Here is a 19,841-nt window from a genome sequence, read left to right on the forward strand (position 1 = left end):
GCTATTTAACCCATCAGAGGTCCATGTGGCTGCACAGACACATCACAAAAGCCTTGAAATTGAGATGTGCCATACAGGTCAGTAACTTAAAACCCAGCAAAATGCCATACCACTTTTTTTTAAAGAAAATATTTTCTTTTTCTTACAAAAGTATGTCCCACTGACAGAACTGCAACTAAGTGTTGTGATTTGATGATCACATGAACCACTTCACAAACCCTCACTCTCTGTGCTCCCCTGCATTACCTACTTGATGCACACCAGAACATGGCATGAGCTGCACCAGGACTCTCAGGACATAATGCAACAGATGACAATTTTCTAAGGGTAGCAAGGGATGGCATCAGTGATGTCCTCAATGGCTCCAGCAAGGCCACTGCTGCCCTCTGACACCCACCATGACCAGAGCTCCTCCTGTCACCTTCCTGCCTCACTTCAAAATACAATTTCCCAACTTTTTCAGCTAGACACGCTAAACCCAGGATGTAGATTTTCCAATTAGTCTCTGTTTAAACATCTGTTGGTAGACTGCATTTAACATTAGTTATTTGAGCAAAGAGCAATTTGATTAGGCTGTCTGAAACAGAGCCAAAGTCTGCAAAATAATAGCTCAATTAAATTTTGTTTTGCTTTCATTTGTCTTATACTTCCCTGAGTGTGATACTGTTGCATATAATCAAGTAAACCAATTCCTTTCAAAATGAGAGATTTCAGTGCCTTTTCCATCTCCCCTCAAAGTTTATTTAATAAGCTCTTCCATTTTCTCCATGCTTTATCTAACTTCACCCTGACACAACGTACCTCTCTTTCTCATTGCCTTCAGTCTCCTTTCATTTTTGAGGCTTTCAATGGCTCGAGATTCCGTGCCATTGATGTTAAACCTTAAATAAATCAGCAATTTATAAAAGGCAGGTTACACCTATCAGGAAAATAAAAACACTTCAGTGACACAACAACCTTGCCTTTGCACACACTGCACAATATTTTGCCAACCTGATGGCACAACTGTAAAACTGTCAAGCTCTGATGCCACACTCAAGCAGCATTTCCAGTTGTTTCCCTGGTTCAGTTTCTCCTTACTCTGTTATGTTGCACTTGTTGCCCTGAAACTCCAAAATTCACTTTAGAAGTTTAAGCACATGAGGCAAACAGCTGCTGTCCTCTGCACAAGCAAGAGGGATCAAAATGCCTTCTTCTCTTTCTCTTGTTTTTTGTTTTTTTTTTTTTAAATCTCTCTTTTTAAACAAATTGCTATAACTCAAGGATTTCTGGCAAAGCTGCTGTTTCAGGGTAAAATTCTGTGATCATGGCTGCAGGTTCCTCCAGTGCATTCTGCTCCTGGTTGGTGTGCAAGGAACACCAGAGCTTCCTCACTCTGACAAAAGACACTTTGCCTTGAGGATTCAAAAAAATGAAGTTACAGTAACTCAGCTGCCATGTAGATGTGTATATGATTTAAATTTAAACATTTAAACATTAACTTCTTTCACACTTCTGTTAAAAGGAAAAAAAAAATCACGCATCCCTGGGGAGAAAAGATTTCTTTTATCAGAGGAGATTTTTGATACGTGGTACTTTTTTCTTTAAGTGTTTTTTTAACATATTTGTTGCAGAGTGTGAACACAAAGGGACAAGCTGAAATAGGTATCTGGCAAGCTGCTCCCCAGCACGTGCTGCTGAAAGCCACAAGTGCTGCTGCAGTTGTTAAAAATCTGTTATTTTGGTGCAGAAAGGAGAGGGACTCCTCCAGCATTGGTCTTGCCACAGGCAGGACTTGTAAAATACTCCTGCAACAAAATAGCCTAAAAAAATCAGAGGCAGCTAAAGTCCGTGGAAGTTCAAAATGGGATATGTCCTATTTAAAATGTAGAGAGCTACTAAATATGACAACCATCTGATGTATGAAAATTATTCACAACCGAAAACAGACAGTCTGGAAATAGCTGGGATGACTTCATTTAGACAGAATTACCCAAATCTGTTTCTAATATACACAGTACACATAATAAATTTTTACAATATGACAAGGAAAACAAACTTAATAAAAGTTCCTGATCTTTTGTTACACAAGCAAGCTATAGCCATGATATGTTTATAATATTTTGCCCATGATATCACAGCTAAGTAACAAAAGCTAAGCAACACAAAAAAACAGTTACTAGGTATGACTTCACCTCCTGACTTCTGTAATGACATCACTGAGTGCCACCTTCCCAGCCTATATCCCATGCTCAACAAGCACTTGCTTTTGAATAATAATTTCCTTTTCTCCTTCTCCCAGCACCCTTTGACTTGGGAAGCTGCGGATCTCTACGTCGAGACTTTGTTTGCTTCCAACTACGCCAGGGCTCATCTGAATGGTAAGAGATTTTTAGCCTGTTTCCTTCACTCCTGGTTATTTGACAAGTGCTTGAAAACCCTGTTATAAACAATCTCTGTAAGAAAACAGATGATGTCTTACGATCACAGAAGGTAATTTTTTCATGAACCCAACTTTTCGAGCGTTTCCCAGATGCACCGCGTCAATCTTCCTACGTCTGACTATCTCAGCTGGTTTTCCAGCCCGGGCATTTTGCCAGGCAGGCCGGACTGCCCCTCATTGTCACTTCTGTTCAATGGCACTTGCACCCACTGCTGTTATTCCAGGCTTCAGGAAATCTTCTAACCACTGGACAGCCTCCAGTGCCGTGCATTAATAAGTTGCAGACCGCGGCGCTCCGAGCACGCGCGTGTCAGACCAGGGCCACGATCTGTATGGGGTGGGGTGGAGGAGGGGGGGTGTGCAAAAAAACCAGTAGTTCAAAAATGCTGCCTACCCAAATTGACAGAAAAGTGACCCCTACACTTCATCAGAAATTCCTGCAGACTGAGAAAATAAAGGAGTTTGCTTTTATCACCCACAGTAAGACTCATATGGAAAAATGGAAACACTACATCACTCGACCTCAGGTTGCCCCCTTTTCAACCACAGATGAATATTATGTATATAAATTGTAAATCAATTTGAGATGTATTAAAAGAGATTCTCTTTTTTTATTTTTTTTTCTCCCCTGTATTAAAGGTACCACCTTTTAATCTCTAGATTTATTTTGTAATGTCAAGTAAACGAGAAAGACTTAATTTCCGTAACTGAATTTTGTTACTTTTAAGTCTATTTAGCATCTCTGCGTGGTGTTCACATCATTTCCTATGCTTGGCCTGCATCAGGAAATAATGAGCAAGTATCACTTACCCAACACTGACTCACAAATATTTGCCTACATTAACAGGGCATTAAAAGCCATTTTAAACAAGTTAAGGAAATAGTGCAAGCCTTTGAACTGTGATTCACTACTACGAGAAATTAAGAAACTTTTCCTCTTCTACAAGCAAAAATCAGCTGCTGCAACCTCCTTGTAATAACAGTAGGTCTTAAAGCAGACTTTCTTCTTAAAGATCCCTACACAATAGATTTCTCTGCTTAATGGAACTACTTCTGAATTCTTCCTACACTCAGTGTTGGGGGGACTTTGAAATTTCAATCTTTTCACATCCTTGAACTCTCATCAACATTTTTTTTCCAGCCTGTGTCAATAAAATTGATTACTTGCAGTTCTGAACTCTGTTCTGCACATGGAAATAAAACAATTTGTTTTAAAGTATTTTCTGAAGAAAGCAGAACTTGGCAATCATATCCACAGATCAAAAAAAAAAAAAAAAAAATAGAAAAGAAGAGGGGGGGGGAAGAAAAATAAAAGGGACAAACCCACCAAGAAGCAAACCAAAAAGAAATCAGCGAACAAAAGAGAAGCAATGTCTCGATTTATCGTGGCGGCAGCGACTGGAGCTAAATTCCTGACACACACATCACCAACCTCACCGCTGCTCTCCTGATTGATTTATCCCCCTGTTGGATGTGAACCATCTTTTTGGATCATTAATACGTTCATTAATTTGTTATCAATTCTTGCTCTCTGTAGTTAAACCGCTCCGCAGCGCGGCTCGGCAGTGCCGGTGGAATCGCAGGACCCCTGACTCCCCGGTTGCTGAGATGCCTCACACCTACAACTGAGCTGTTGCTTTTACAAGTTTAATCTTGGTATTAAGGAGCTGATTGTGGAACCATGTCGCTATAACATCTTCAACCCAGCTGTACATCATATAAACCTCTCTAGGAGGGGGCAGGCTCCCATGATTCCTAGCAGCAGTGCATACCTTTAACTCCCTAATCTGTAATACTACAAAATACTGTTCTCATTTCTTCCCCAGCACAAGTGGACTACCAGCAAGGGTCCAACACTGTTATTCCTAATTACCTTTTTTTCACTCTTGATCCTGTGGCGCTCATAATTAGTTACCTGGGGCTGCAATCCAATTTGAAGTGATGACAAGAAGGTGATCCATGAAAAAGTAATAAGTTAAATCCAATTTCAGCCTTCCTCTAATTAAATGCACATGGAACTAATGACTCAAACCCTACCATTTCAGTGATAATGGTAATTAGCGAGGTGGGAGTCACTCTCTTTTTTCAACACTGTAGGTGTAAACCACAAGGTAAAATGGCAGGAGCACTCTTAATTACATGTGTCATTTTGTCAGCGATTTACACATTTCTGACCAGTCAGGAACGTTTCATTTGTTTTCCCCTTCCCTGAGGTGGGTAACACATGGCTGGACTCAGACACAGCCAGCCCCACAGCCCCACTCCCAACCTCATCAGAAATCACATTTTTTTCAAGAACCACTCACTAAATGTTTAATGTCAAAGCAGAAAAGCTGCTAGAAAATTATATTCAGGGTGCTTTAGCAAGACACTGGGGCTGGAAATGAGAGATCCTTGCTTCTACTTTTAGGTTTGCCCCTCAGGACTGACTTCTTTACAAGGTGTAGATGCCAAACTACCAAACACCCACCAAAGACTTGCAGTTCTAGGACCCTGGGTGCATCACTTAGTACCTCTCAGCCAGGGTTTAGACTGCTATAAAATGAGAATAATGTATTTGCTGGGAGTAGCTCACACTGCCAGCTCTTCCAATATCTTGGTATTTTCCTAGTAGCCACTTTTTTTTTTAATCACATAACTACAAGAAAATCACAGGCGTCTCTCAAGAAAGCAACTGCATTTGTCACCTTTCTGCTTAGTCTGAAAAGCTGGAAAAATTGAATACTAAAGGCCTTAGAAAAAATATTAAAAAGGGCAGCAAAAAAAAAAAGCCCACAGGTTTCACTTGAAAAAAACTCCTTAGTATCAAAATTTTCAAGCTGATCATGTAATTCTAGAGGACCTGACTCAGATTTTGTTTGATTCTGTGGGGTGGATGGTATTTGCACTTCACAGGCATATTCCAAGAACTGACTAACACCTATGATTGGGCTTGGGGTTGCAGAATAAAGAGTTACGGGTCCTTTGGTAAAACCCAGCAAAACTCAACTTTGCTTTATTTCCACAGCCAAAAATAAAAGGTGTAAGATTCAAGTAAAATTTTCAAAGGTAAAAATATTTAAGTTCTGCAGAAGTGAAATCCCAACCCAACTAGAACTGGTGGAAATATTCCCACTGGCTTAAATGAGGCCAAATTCAGGTGAACACCTATTTACAGGAGTGAATTAAAGATACTGGTACAAAGAGAAGAAAAACACTTGCAAAATTTTTTCCCAAACTATCTACTGAGAGGTGATTTCTTTACCAATTGTTAAATTTACCACCATGTGAAAAAGGTACACTGGGTGTAAAACCTGAGGCTACATAACCTGGTACTTGGGTGCTCTGAGTCTACCCTTCCCTTCACCTTTCAGAATTTATTACGTTGCTGAGTTAATAACTTCTAATTTCATACAAAAACAATAATAATTGCCCCTAACATCTAGCTTCAGTGATTTTTTTTTTTTCCTCTATCCCTCTTCTATTTCTCAAGATACTGGAAAGAAACATTAAGATAATATAGCATGCAAATTAAATTCTTCAAAAGCCCAGCCAAAAGGCTGCTTTAAAAAGCAGCGGTATGCAAAGGCGAGGACAGCTCTGCTCTCCCCAACCTCCCCCAGTCTCACCCTGAAAATCTAAACCAAACCCAAATTCTTTTCTTGGCCTTGACCTAAAGGCAAGATTTATTTTCTGTTTTGTCAACTGAAAACAAAAGTTTCCATCTTAGTAATTTCATTATTTCTTCTCGCCAAACACATGCAGGTTAACTATCATACAACAAATCTCATTTAATCACCATAAAAAAAGTCAAGTGATGGGTTGCAATTGCAAGATACTCACTTGGACATCCTAAATCTGTTTTCAGTTCAGTATCTAACTTCCAGCTCAATGCAACACACAACATTTACGTCTTTAAAAAAAAAATTGTATTTTTAGTATTGCCAAAACACACATGCACTTTTACTTTCTTGGGAGAAAATGTGTCTCTTGATTTCTTTCCAATCTGTGTGCTCTTGCCAGCAACTAAAATGCTTGGAGAACCAAAATGAATAATCGTTAAGAGCATCAGTAATTAAAGCTGCAAATTTTAATCAATACATCTATTAATACAAAGATATATTTATCTTGGCCTGGAAAAATGTGCACATTTTCAAAATCCCCAGCATACCTGGCCTGTTAAATTATTTGTTTCACAGACTCAAGGAAATCCAATGTCTATGGCAAATATATTATCACACAGGCTGCAGCCTTTTTTTCACTTCCAGTAATTTTTCTGGGGCTGATATTTTTTATATCCTTTTCCCAACTGCTGGTTACTAAATCCATTCCTTAACTTTCAACTGCCTTTTGTTTGTGTCATCAGGCTGTGAAACCAGAGGTCACTGCCAAATATAAAGCACAGCAGTGTGAGATAGGCTCAAAATGTGACTCATCCTGTATTGGGAGATTTTTGATTTTTTTTTTTTTTTCCAGCAATCAGCACAGCACATCTCCACTCCTCTGCCCATGTTCTTATACACTAAATATCTGAAAATTTGCTAAAAGCAGGTCTCAATGTAGTGTTATCAAGGTCAAGAAACCCCAAAGACATGACTGGAGCCCACTGTCACAAGGATGCCATCGAAGGCATCACTGTGGCCACCTGATGCTGGGATATAAGTACCATGGCTACTTGACCAGTGAATAAAGAAGAAATATAGGAAATTATCCATGAGATTAGCTGCACACTGTGTCCTAGATTAATTTTCCTCATCTATTTGTGGTGGGAGGGTTTCCATGACCAAACCTGCCAGCCTGCCTTGAAGTCCCCTCGAGACAGAGGGAAGAATTCCAGCCCCAGGTGGGACAGCACCTGCCTGCCTCCCTCCCAGGGTGGGAAGGGCTACAGAGCATCTTGTTAGGAGAACCAGCATTCCTAGCAACTCTTCCCTGCCAATTCAGGCAAACACAGCTCCCCAGCACTCCTGTTAGGGAGCTCTGCACCTATGCCCTGGTGATGCCTACGGTATTCTTGTTAGACATAAATTCTGTTTGTCAGGAAAAAAAATAGGAAACTGCTAACAGCTGTGGCTACCCAATAAGACATCTGTATTTATAAACTAAGTCCAAAGATGACTCTGTTCATTATTTAAGCAGACTTCTGAAAAACAAGTGCATTTCCACCACCCTTGACATATATCCTAGGTGCTGTCAGCCATGGGTATTGCCATGTCAGTCCAGTGCCACCCGATTTCCAGCGGTGTGGCTGCTTGCATGGGTGCAGCTTTGCTCAAGAATTCCACCCCAGCACCACCATTTCCTTCCAGCAACAGATTTTCTTTGCAGGGATGCACTCGGGGTCTGTTACACTCAAGAGGACTTCCAGTACAGTGAAGACTGCAAAAGCACCAGGAGTGAAGAGGGGGGAAAAAAAACAGAGAGAGAGAGAGAGAGAGAAGACTGGGCAGTCATTTGAATCAGTGAGTGACAGGCTGGGCCAGCTCTCTGTATACATTAATAAATTAGAATTTTAATTGTGTCTCTGACTGCAGGAGCTGCTCCAGTACTTTAATATGTACCAACAATTGGCTGTGTTATGGAATCCACGATGTGGCCTTCACTGTTGACCTCTGCAACACAATTCCCAGTCTGACTACGGAAACTGTTTGGTTTGATCCTTTCAACTTATTTGAATCCTGACAAATAAGCTCACAGCTGAAAGGTCAACACAGTCATATTTCATCCTCTGGAGCCATTCTTAAGACATCTGCACAACAAAGCACTTCTTTTAGTACCTGACACTGGACCTAGCCAGCACAATCTCTCATTAAAAATGTCCCCAGTGGAAGAGTCTATTAAAAGGCATATGGATCAGCTATGGATTTACCAAATAAAATATTTTTGAAAGCATTCATGTAACGGTTTGGATTATGATGCTCTACACTGCCAATAAAATGTGTATTTGCCCAATGACAAAATGCCTCATACTTTCCAAAAGAATAATAGCTGGGCTATAAAGTGTGAGGTGGTGTCCAGCAGCCTGAGCACGGGGGGTGGGGGAGAGCCAGGAACTCATGAATCTTAATCCTACCTCTAAACCCAATTCCCTCTGTGATCCTAAGCAAGTCACTTAACCTGCTTCCCTCAGTTTCCCACTCCAGAAATGGAATAATGCTACTCACTTATCAGACTTTCCTTCTGGGGATGTTTTGGAGATTAATATTGGCAAAATGCTTTGAAGATGAAATCACTACACAAAGGAGAGATGTTGTCCATGCTGGGCCAAGGGCTGCAGTTAATAGCTATTCCTCACTCAGCCAAAACTCCCCTTGAAGTCCCCACCACCTTTTTTTGGGTAAGAACCACAGTATCAGATCCTCTCACTTGACTGTCAAGGCCTTTAGTGATGTTGACTTTCCCTTTGTATTCTACTACATATTTAAAGAGTCTGGGATCCACATTTTCGGAGGAAAAGAATCTGAAGCACATATAAAAGGCAAGAGAAGCAGCAAAGCTGTCAGGGAATTTTGTGGTGATAACATATCACACTAAAAAAAATTAGAAAGAGCAAAATCATGGGTTTGATAGCGTACTATGACAACAAGCAAAAAAAAAACAAACCAAAAAAAAAAAACCCAAAGAACAACCCAGAAAGAATTTGGGGCTACAGAGCCTGAAGCATCAGATACAGAAGAACAAGATAAGAGAAATGTCCCAGCTCCAGGGCTTTGTGCAACTGCAACTGAACTGCTGCATTCAGTAACTTATGATCAAAAATCCAGTGACAGACTGCAACTGCAAAGAGAGCAATAATAACAGCAATAAGCAGCTGCAAATCAGCAATGTGGTCAAGGGTCTACAAGTGCTGGTTTACGAAATACATAAAGAACTGGATACATATAATTTGCCAAAACTGGAAAGTATATGTTAGTACCTCAGATGTTTGAGGAGTGTGAACAAGAGGCAAGGCAAGGGACTGACTCAGTATTTATACAAGCAGTATTACTTGGAGCAAGGGGATGGAATTGAAGTGGAAAGTTCCTGAGCGTGTGCTTTGTTATGGAAAAGCATCTGAAGGAAAATAATAATGGTCCCACCACCACTGGGACTTCTAATGCTAGAAAAGAAAAAAAAAAACCAACAAGGAAAATGTGATACATGACCTAATAGGTCTTTCTTGTCTTTAACTTCCCTGATTTATCCCACAAGACTAGCAGAATGAACTCCAAAGACACATATGTGAGCATACATCTTCTGTTTGGGAATGCTGTCGTGGTTTTAGCTTTCTGAATTCATAACAGCACAAAGCCCAACAATATTTAGATTTTACTTCTGAAGATGCCCATAAATCAGCAGACAATAAAAGGGAAAAAAAAAGAAACCAATGACATGATATCCTACTATTTCCCAATATCCCTGACACAGCAAATCAACGGTTTGAGTGAACACAGACTACAAATGGAACAGCAATCAAACAGAAACCTTCATGCAAATCTCCTGTGCACACTGACACGGTAACAAAAGCTGTTCCATTTTGTCATGATCCAACCCTACCAGATGCTAATAAAAATACATGCTCACAATTTGTAAAAAAAATGCTGGGAGGGATTTCCAACAGCACCTGACACCCCTCCTCATGCCACTTACATCTGCAGCTGCTCTCCGGACTTCTCCAGGAGGATGCTCCTGGAGGTCCCATCCCAGCATTCAGAAGGAAGATGCATTTATTAAGCTTTCACAAGCCCCACAGGAGGCCCACAGGCTCTTACCTGAAGGGCTGGCTGTTTGTCATTCCTCTTCGGAGACTTTAATCCACTAACTTGTTGTTGCTGCTGCTGCTGCTGCTGTTGCTGTTGCTGCTGCTGCTGCTGTTGCAGTAGAAGCTGCCGTGCCACCTGGAGAGCCTGGGAGGAAAGAAGTTGGAAAATTGAGTTTATAGCAGACAGGGCTGGGGAGCTACATGCAGAGCACAGGGTCAAGGCAGCCCTTGGTCATGGGGCTTCACTCCCAAAGCATCTCCGCTGAGGAAAGCAGTGGCTTGCACAAAAAACCAAACAAACCAAAAACCCAACAACTCAGCACTTGCAGAGGGCTCATATTGCACCAGTGGATTTCCCATTTTGACTACTGAGAAAAACAGCAGCAGCTGATGTTCAGCTCCTGGGTGGGAACCAGGTACTTGAGCACAAGTGAGCACAATACAGTGATTTTCATTCCCCGCCTGGAGTGGCTCATGGTTCTCCTTGCCACCAGGCAGGCTCATGTGCTGATGGCTTTCAAGCTTCTCTTCTCCAGTGAGTAACAGAAGAGGGCAGTTATGTATCACTGCTTGCTTTCCTGAGCCCTGGAGAAAGTCAGAGAAGTTTCTGGAAGGCTTTGACAGGAGGAAGAGGAGAGCCAGAAGCAGGCAGAGCCATGCCCAGTCCTGAAGGTACCATGGTGAAGGTGATGGAAGCTGCAAGGAGATGGAGTGAATGCAATGAAAAACAGAGATAGTGTCTCTCCCCCTCCAAAAAATCACTAAGGTTTATGATGGACCTGAAGTGGGGACTCAGACAGGAGGCAGCAGAGCAGTGAGGGGACAGTGCAACCCTACAGGAGGGAGGGACAAGGAAACATGATCCTGAATGCATGAGCAGAGCATCACATAGTGGGGGATTCTTGCAAAAATTCTTGGCAAAGGACACTTTACTCCTGCCCACAGTGTCCCTGGACATTGGAGCCAACTGCTCTGCAAGGCCAATTTCTCCATCAGGTGGGGAAAAGAAAGCAAGAGGAGACAAAACACAGGGAGCAAGGAGCAAGTCCCTGCCCTAGCTCCCCAGCCAGGGCACTGCAAGGATGCTCACCCCCAAGACAGACTGTGGCACAGCTGAGGCTCTGCTGGCAAGACCCAAGCCTGCTGCTCCCAGAGGATTCACCAGCACTGGACTGGGGCTTTCTTGGTCTCCTTGGAGACGTTCAGTACATGTGTAGGTGGAAAAGTGGGAAGGCTGAAGACTTCATTAATGTAAAACAAGAAAAATAGTCCCTTTGCAAGATGCCTACATGGAAGGAGGGAAAAAGCCTTCCCCACTCCTACTGTGTATGCTCTCCGAGTGATTTAATTAATACCTATTTAATTAAGGAGTCAGATACGCTTCAGGTTTCACTTGCTTCTCCAAGTTGCAAAGTGTTTCATCTCAGTGCAGAACTGCTGGGAAAGGTTTGGCACCAAGGGCTGCAAACTCAGATCTGCCACTCTCCAGTAAAACCTTCTTATTTTATGGCCTAGACCCATCTTTTAACTTTTAAAGGGACATTCAGCAGCCCAGGGAGTTGAAGAACCACTGTGGCTGGCCAGCAGGCAATGGCAAGCATGGAGCAGGGGCCTCACCACACTCTGGTAAGGAGAAATATTCCTTTGAAATACTTCAAATTGAATAACTCCACTGGATCAGAAAAACTCTGTAAGGGTGGATGCAATCTCCAGCAGAGCTTGGTGCAAGGAAGGTAAAACCACCTTTTGGATTTCAGACTGGCTGGTGATCAGAGCACCCACAGCACCTCTGCAATGGTCCCTGTCCCCGTGAGGGGTGCAAGAAGCAGCCAGGCACGGGCACACCACTGTGTTCCCACACACACAATCACCCCCACTGGAGGTTCAGCATCTAGAACCAGAAGACTCTGGAGCTGAGCAATTAATACAATGCAACAAAGGAAAGCTTTATGCAGAAAGAACTAAGTACAGCTAAAAAAATGTTAATTTTTTTGAATTAGCTTACTTAGCTGTCAAAGCATCTTCAAGGGTGGGCAGAGGCAGCAGAAATAAAACCTACAAGACTTAAGGGGATGGGCAACAAATACTCACTTACTTAACAGGGGTGTTGTATGGCTTATTTAATTAATGAATGCTTGTAAAGCACTCTGAGTTGCTCAGACAAGAAGCTCTATACAGTAGAGCGCAACATATTATTATATATTATTAAGACTGGCTCTGCAGAAGAATAATTCCAGGTAAATGTGCAATCAAATGATCATTTTAGTTCCTAGTAATTAGATTCAATAGGCCAAGAAAAAAACACAGAAGCCTTTCTTTCATCATACACTAAACAATCAGAACATCCCTAACCTTTCAAGCTACAGCCTTTTTGAATAAAACATCATCAACTTATAGATATTATTCCAAAAAGAACCAGTCACCATATGTGTTGTCTCTTTGAAATACAGTTGCTATAGCAGACCCTGCATGCATTTCATGTGATATGATCAGATTCTATCCGTTCTGGCAGCTGAGAGGTTGCACAACTAAAATTGGCTGCCAGAAAATTTTGAAGATTCCCAGAACAAGTAGCCATGCAAGAAATGCCTGCTTTCTCCTCGAGCTGGCCACGAAGCTCCATGCAGCTCAGCAAAGTGGCTGCTGCCACCACCAGCCCTCATCATGGTTGTCCCCACACCAAGGAAGATTTGTGCCCCTGGAGCCAGGCTTGAAGTTGCAAAGCTCTGATGGAGCAAAGCCAGAGCTCTGTCCCTGCTCCAGTCCCCCCTGTGCAGCACCCACATCCCTGCACACCCACCCTCAAGGTGACACCCACACCACCCTGCTCTTTGGCTGCCTGGATCTTGTCCTGGTGCTGAGACCTGGCAGAACCAGAGACAGTGAGAGGCAGGGACCAGCACAAAGGGTGGAGCAGAGATGAAGGAAAAGGATTAAAAACAAGGAGAGGATCAAATGAGTTGGTTGGAGAGAGCATTGAAGGACCCAGGATGGAGAGCAACAGCGAACAAAGGAACGTGGAAGGGCAGGGGTGGGTGAGATGGTGACAAGCTGACAGCTCAGGGGACTGCAGCCTGAGGTGACATTTTCCATCTCTCTTCTCTCACGATTTCGCTCTTCCACTTATAAATTACTGACAGCAATAAAAGATAAGCACCAGATCAGCTTGGGTTTAAGACTTGGAAGTTGTTTACAGCTCCGATCTGGTTCTTACTGAACCATATCCAGCAGCAGCTACTGTGTTCTTGGTGGCATGGTGATCCCAGGTCCCTGTACCTTCCTACATTCCCTTGCTCAGCCTTTCCTCCCTCCTACTTCAGACCAAGCCATCTCAAAGTCTCATCTGCACTCCTCACACACGACAAGATGGGTAGAAAGAAGATGGTTATAGCTCAGTCTGGGAAGCACCAACCCTCTTTCTTCTTGAAATCAAAGTATTTCAAGCCCTTTTGGAGTGCCTTCATGAAATTAATTTGCTGATTTCAGTTCAAGCCTGATGGACACCTGCCCTCATTACACCAGCACAGACCATCTGATCCAAGCAGAGCACCTCTACCCCCTTCCCTGGTTCCACGCAGGAACACGGAGCCCACAGCTGGATGCTGGCCTGGGAGCCCTGCTGAGGCTGCACAGCACTCAAACAAGGATAGGCAGGGAAATTAATTTGAGAGTGAAGTCAGTCCCACAACCTTCATCAGCACGAAGCTTCGCAAGCAGGCCTGTACATTAATAAAGCTTCCTGTGGGAGTAGATGTTGCCTTTGATTTGCATGTGAATTCAATGCTAGTGAGAAGTGCCAGACTGTCAGACATGGAGACCAAAGTCTCTTATCTTTCCAAAAGCTTCTGTAGCAGTTTCCCCACATTTCCTTAATCATCTGCCTTGTCCTCAACTTACTGAACAGGCAGTAGAGAGTAAAGCTGGACTCAGTTCAATGTCTGCTGCTGCCAAGTCCTGAAACAAGGGTGCCAGGACTGTTTACTGCTAGCCAACAGCTCTGCTAACGTGGCCCTCTCCTCATGAGCAGGTGCTCTGACATCTCCAAGCTCTTTTCACACATTCCTCCCCACTGCCATAGTTACATCCTAACTCTCCATCACGTGCTTGCCTGCCTGCAAGCAAACAATTGCCAAGGGCCATGGTAAACCAGGTTGTGTTTGTGCATCCAGGCAACTGTGTGCTCCTGTCCTTCAACAGGACCAGCAGGTAGAGACACCAAGAGCCCCTGAAACCACGGAGGTGCTTCAGCTAACTGGACCAGTGATTACCAGGAGCCACGTTATGTACCACCTAAATGTGCTGCTGGAAGAGCCTGCAAGCCTGGGCATGGACAACCAGACCCAGATGCTAATTCTGGCCTCCAGCAGCTGATCACACAGCACCAGCAATCCTCCTCCTCTCTGCACCAAAATACAAATAAGAAATCTTCCCGTTTACTGAAGGAAGAGAAAGAAAATCAGCCCCTAGGCAAGCCTATCTTCTGAGTGCCAAGGTTTGTGGTCACTCTCAACAAGGATTTGAAAAGATGACATCAGGAAAAGGCTCACTACCAACCCAGTCATCTTGATTCTGCTCAGTGCTACGCCTAAACACAAGATAATGAACTCCCAAGCTATTTTCTTATCCATTAGGAAATCACCCAGAGATAACGAGATTTTCTGGTTTAAAACTGAGACCAGTAAAAAGGCAACCGAAACACTGTACCTTAGAGACACTGCACAAACTTGGGATGACACTTTGGAGCCAAGACTGGGTGACACCTAACCCAGGAAAAAATTTAAAAGCACATTCACTGTGAGATGAATCAAGCCTGTTTCACTCAAAGATGCCACAGAGTAAGTGGGAAGCCCCACTGAAAACCCCTCTGCCTGTGCTTAGGGAAGTGATAACCATTTAATGTCTTCCAAATAGTTTAGTATCAGGGGGGTGGGGAAAGTATGCATTTGAGATGACCAAGACAATTTTATTGCAAGATAGACAGAACGTGACTTGTTTGCCCAGCTGTTGTTTGCCCAGAACATCCGGCACTGTTATCACCCGAGTTGCTGTTGTAATTTGACATTTTCACGCAAGCAGCTCAATATTTCAGTTGCACCATTCTCTTTGGGCAAGTTCTGCTGGAAGGGTAAAAAAAAAGTAGCCCTGCCTCTGATTCTGTGTGGCTAGAAACCTCCCATTTGGGAAGGGGGCTGAGGAAGGGAGAAAAAGAGTAGAACTTCAAAAATAGAAAAGCTGCTTAAATGTCGACGACTTGCTTACAGTGTTAGTACATAAGGAAAACAGTAACAGGATCCAGTCCTATGGAGCCTCTTGCTAACTTGTTCCACCACTGCAGCCAATACAAGAAGGCAGTGCCTCTCTAACTGTTTTTCCATCAGCCTATTTCTACAGAAGAAAAAGAGCTCAAGCTCCTCCCTTCCCATCTGCTCCATCCGATACTAATATCAATCAGCTATTAATGAAATACGAAGACCTCCGGCTATAATGGGGGCCTGACTCTAACACCAGGAGAAAGCTTGCTTCTGCTCCTGAGGTTTATCAGGCATCAAAAGGCTGATCCAAGGAACTGCAGGATGCAGGGAAACGTATGGAGGTTGGAGGGTGGAGATGAGCAACAGAGAGGAGGATGCAAAAGCAAGCGGCGTCCTGTCTGACTGCCAATTCCCAGGGCAGTTGTACAGTAATTGGCTGGCTCTGAAATGGAGAAGCGTGCACACAGAAGTTGCAAGAAGGGCACAAAACAAAATCCCATGTGTTTTTACAGATTCCTAGGGATTTTGGGTCTTTCCAGGTGGACAAAGCTGCCCATCGGGAAAGGAACTTGAGAAAGCAGAAAGGAAGTGTTCCCAGAAATCAGAGATGGTCCAGCAGCTATCTGAAGTGTCCAAGCAGTAAATCTGAAAAGTTACTCACCAGCCAACATAATCATCTGTCCATCATTTCAGTCAGTTATGGTCATTAAAAAGCAAAACACAACACAGTAAGCTGAGAGGGTCGAGACAGAAGATATATTAAGGCCAAAATCTACTGTTGGAGAAAACACAATGCCACTCTGATCCCAGACTCCAGAAGCAAGACCTTCTGTGTTGATTTCTGAGCACAATCCTGGATCCTTACTCAGCTCAAACTGCTGCTAAGCTCTCCCCATAGGGTTTCAGGCAAAGTGTGGCTTTGCAGCATCAGGCATGCAGTTCCCCCACCATCCTATTTTTCCCCCTCCCCAAGTTTTGCAACAGCTTTAGGGACTGAGGAACTACCCAGCCAGCAGCTACAGGGGACTCTCCCAGCAGAGCCAAGTCCCACCTCTCAGAAGGGCTTCTGGCCTCCTTTTTAGTCTCGCAAGGCAAAGTACCTTTGTTTCTCCTGGGTGGGACAAGGAGGGATTTAGACTCAGCCAGCAAGCTCTCTTCTTTCTCAGCTCCCATCTGTCCTCACACCCCACTCCACTCCACAGCTGCTCCCAGCAGAGAGGCAAGATGCAGCTCCCAAGCCCGGATGCACCCAAGCTTCAGAGCAGCTTCATGTCTCTCCCACTCCTGCCTCCTCTACCTCCTCTCCTGTGACACCCTCTTCTCCTGGAGCAGCAGATGTAGAGGAGCAGTGGTAGGAGGCAGACACGTTGGAGGGGAGCCCTGCTGCAGCTCTCATCCGACAGGCTGAGGAGCAGCACAATGTGTGGAAAGCGGCGAGGAGCGGAGCAGTATGCAAAAAGGGGGAAAAAAAGAAAAAAGAAAAAAAAAAAAAAAGAGTGCAAAGCGACAGCAGTGGGTAGTGCTGTTCCTCTGGGAGGAACAGAACAGGGGGAGGTGAGAAGAACCAACTAGAGAGAATAGGAAAAGAACCAAAATGAAGAGGAGGAATAAAATGTAGAAGATGTAAAAAAGAGAAGCAGATGTTCCTGCAGCACTCGTTCCCACTGACATTCGTACCCAGCTCTTTCATCTTCCTCCATAACTGGGAAATGAGCTGCTACATGCTCCCTCCCTGTTCCCACCATCCTGACCCTCTGAGCCACAGATCAAAACCTGCCAAGGCCAAGAGCCCCAATGCTGCTCCCAGCACTGCAGTGGGGATAACTACAGGTGGGAAACAGGGATGTGCTATGGGATACAGCTAGGATCCAACATCACTTGAAGCAGCCCTGTTGTCCGGCTTCCTCAGCAGCCTTGGATTCAAATCACCCCCATCTCACCCTCTGTTTCCTTGTTTCATTAAATAATCCCCTTCCATTTACCCTGCTTCCAGCTCCAGAGGTGGAGCAGAGAGATGCAGGGAGCCAAGAAGATGCTGCCAGCTGTCTGTCTGTAGCACCTGCAGCTCCTCTGCAAGGTTGGCTCCATCCAGGGGGCCACCAGCCAGCTCCTCAAAGAGAAGAGCTTCAACAACAATCCTTTACTTGAACAAAGTGATCAGCTGGCCTGAAGGCTTTGCTTAGACATAGCAGACTGGTCTAGCCAAGTGACTAATGGGTGATTCCCATGCTGGAAAAAAGAGAAGGGACCTGGAGGTCCACATGTACAAACCCCAGCTCACATCCTGTTCCTGATGTGACAGGGGCAGGCTCGGAGCAAGGGAGCTGGCAACGTGCCTCATGCTGAAGCATCTCCTAGAATAGTTCAGTTGTAAGGCAAGAAGATGAGTCTTTTATTTTTCTTCCAGCAGCCTTAGTTTCTTTCCTCTGGAATGGATCCTGGATATCAATTGAGGAGATCCCCTCCAGAAAAAGGCACTGGAAACAGAAACCCTTTCTTCCAAACCCACAGGGTGGAGCTGCCTGTGTCCCAGTGCTGTTATGCTTTGTCCTCGTGGGTGCTGAGCTTCCTTCTGCCAGCAGAAGGACAAACAGCCCTCGATGCTCTTGCCCTACCACCCCACAGCCCAGCCCATGGCTCAAGGTTCCTGCCTGCTACCCCAGCTTTGCAGCACCAGGGATCCAGCCCCACAGAAATGACAGGGATTTGCCTCCAAAACACCTGATTTTAATTTTGTAATTTTTTCATGAATTCCACCACCTTGAGGGGAAATGTTCTTCAAAAAGATAAGCAGGATGGCAGAGGGCAGGTGATGAGAGGCAGCAGGGTAAGAACTCAAAAACTCAGCAAAGCTCAGAAACCTGCACACCCCAAACCAGCCACAACTGTGACAACGGCTCCAAAAATCCCATTCTTGAGGCACAAATTGCTCAGGCGGCTACACTGTAAAAACACCTTCTGTCTCCTCTTCTAAAGAGTCACAGTCAAGACTCATCAAAGCCATTTAAAAAGCATCTGGCAAAAAGTTCCCAAACATTAAAAATGGCTCTCTTTATTTTGGCATGTCAAGATTCACAGCATGTAGCGGTCTGTACCAGCAAGAAAAGAGGGATGGGCCAACACATCCTGGTAAAATGAGAAAGGATACAAATCTTGGCTCCCCACACAAACTGAACCAGAACTGAACTATGCCTGAGTGCTAAAAAAAAAAAAAAAAAATCTTATGGGATTTCTAGCTCGTTTCTGTAGGCTCAAGATCAGATTCTGAACTACTGTGTTTATCCAAAAGTGAACCAGACCTTTGAATATTTGGAGGACTGTTCATTGCTGAGACGCGTTTTTCTTGGATGTCAAAGCACAGGAAGCTCTCATATTTTTTGAAAGAGAAAAGAAGAGGGATAAGGTGGAGGGGGGGAGAAGGAAGAGGGCCTTTTTGTTGCTACAACATAAATAGTATATTGCATACAGCTGCTTGCGCGCTTCCCTGTGTGGTCAACAAAACAGGGAACATATTTTAAGCTTGTTTTCCAAAACACTGTGACAAACTTGTACTCAAGAGGCCCATGAAATGAAGTCCCTGACTGTGGATGCCTCACCAGGCACCATCAGATATTCACTGATGTTGGGTGAATGACAGAATCAAAATGGAAGGATAGCCCAAAACAACAGAAACTAATGCTGCAAGTCAAATCTGTCCTCTTCAAGCCTATGGCACAACCTAATTTAGAACAGCTTCTAAAAAACCTAATTTCAAAAGATTCTGGTACAGTAAAAACAGGCGAGGTTCAGATGGAGGAGACAAAAATGATTAGAGGCCTCAGTAGATAGAAGGAAAGATTGATAAGGGTGGGAGTGTTTAGTTTAGTGAAAGATGAGTAAGAGGGGAGATGATAAAAGTACACAAATTGTGACTTGGCCTGAGAAGGTACATCTGGAGCTATTTGCCATTTCTCATAATGCAGGAGAAAGGGGACAGTGAATGAAGTCAGGAAGCAACAACAACCAGAAAAAAAAAAAAAAAAAAAAAAGATGATAAAGGATTTTTTTTTCTTTCTTAATACACAACTCATAATTACTCTCTGGAACTTGCTGTCACAAGATATGACCAGTGCCAAGAGCATGGGGAGGATGCAAAGAAAGGATTAGACACTTGCACAGAGAGTAATGAAAGCATTTACAGCTACCTTTGGAAAGATAAAAATATAAATCAGAGTACAAATGTTTATGCTTCAGGGCATGAGCCAAACTTTAATCACTGGAGGCTGGGAGAAAACTTTCCCCCATGGACAGTCCTCTAATTGTCCTTCATGGGCTTCTGCCTAAGGACTACAGCCAGGGCTGGAGAGATCCTGTATCTAACAGGATGCAACCACTCCTGCTCCTCTGACTTCTATGGTACATCCATTCTGTACCACTGACCCCAAATCCACTTCTCCAGCCTATCCCA

The 19,841-nt window shown here is 43.8% G+C and overlaps 1 protein-coding gene across 10 annotated transcripts in view; it reads right to left on the bottom strand.

Moving 5' to 3' along the window:
- Positions 1 to 19,841, bottom strand: part of FOXP1 (forkhead box P1) — a 377,025-nt gene that overhangs the window by 103,480 nt on the left and 253,704 nt on the right. For all 10 annotated transcript variants that reach the window (XM_030458438.1, XM_030458449.1, XM_030458445.1 and 7 more), the window contains one exon: positions 10,153 to 10,287. In XM_030458438.1, coding sequence (XP_030314298.1) covers positions 10,153 to 10,287 — 135 coding nt within the window. The remainder of the gene's footprint in view (positions 1 to 10,152; positions 10,288 to 19,841) is intronic.

Source organism: Calypte anna, chromosome 12 (genome assembly GCF_003957555.1).
Source record: "Calypte anna isolate BGI_N300 chromosome 12, bCalAnn1_v1.p, whole genome shotgun sequence".
In the NCBI taxonomy this organism is placed as follows: domain Eukaryota; kingdom Metazoa; phylum Chordata; class Aves; order Apodiformes; family Trochilidae; genus Calypte; species Calypte anna.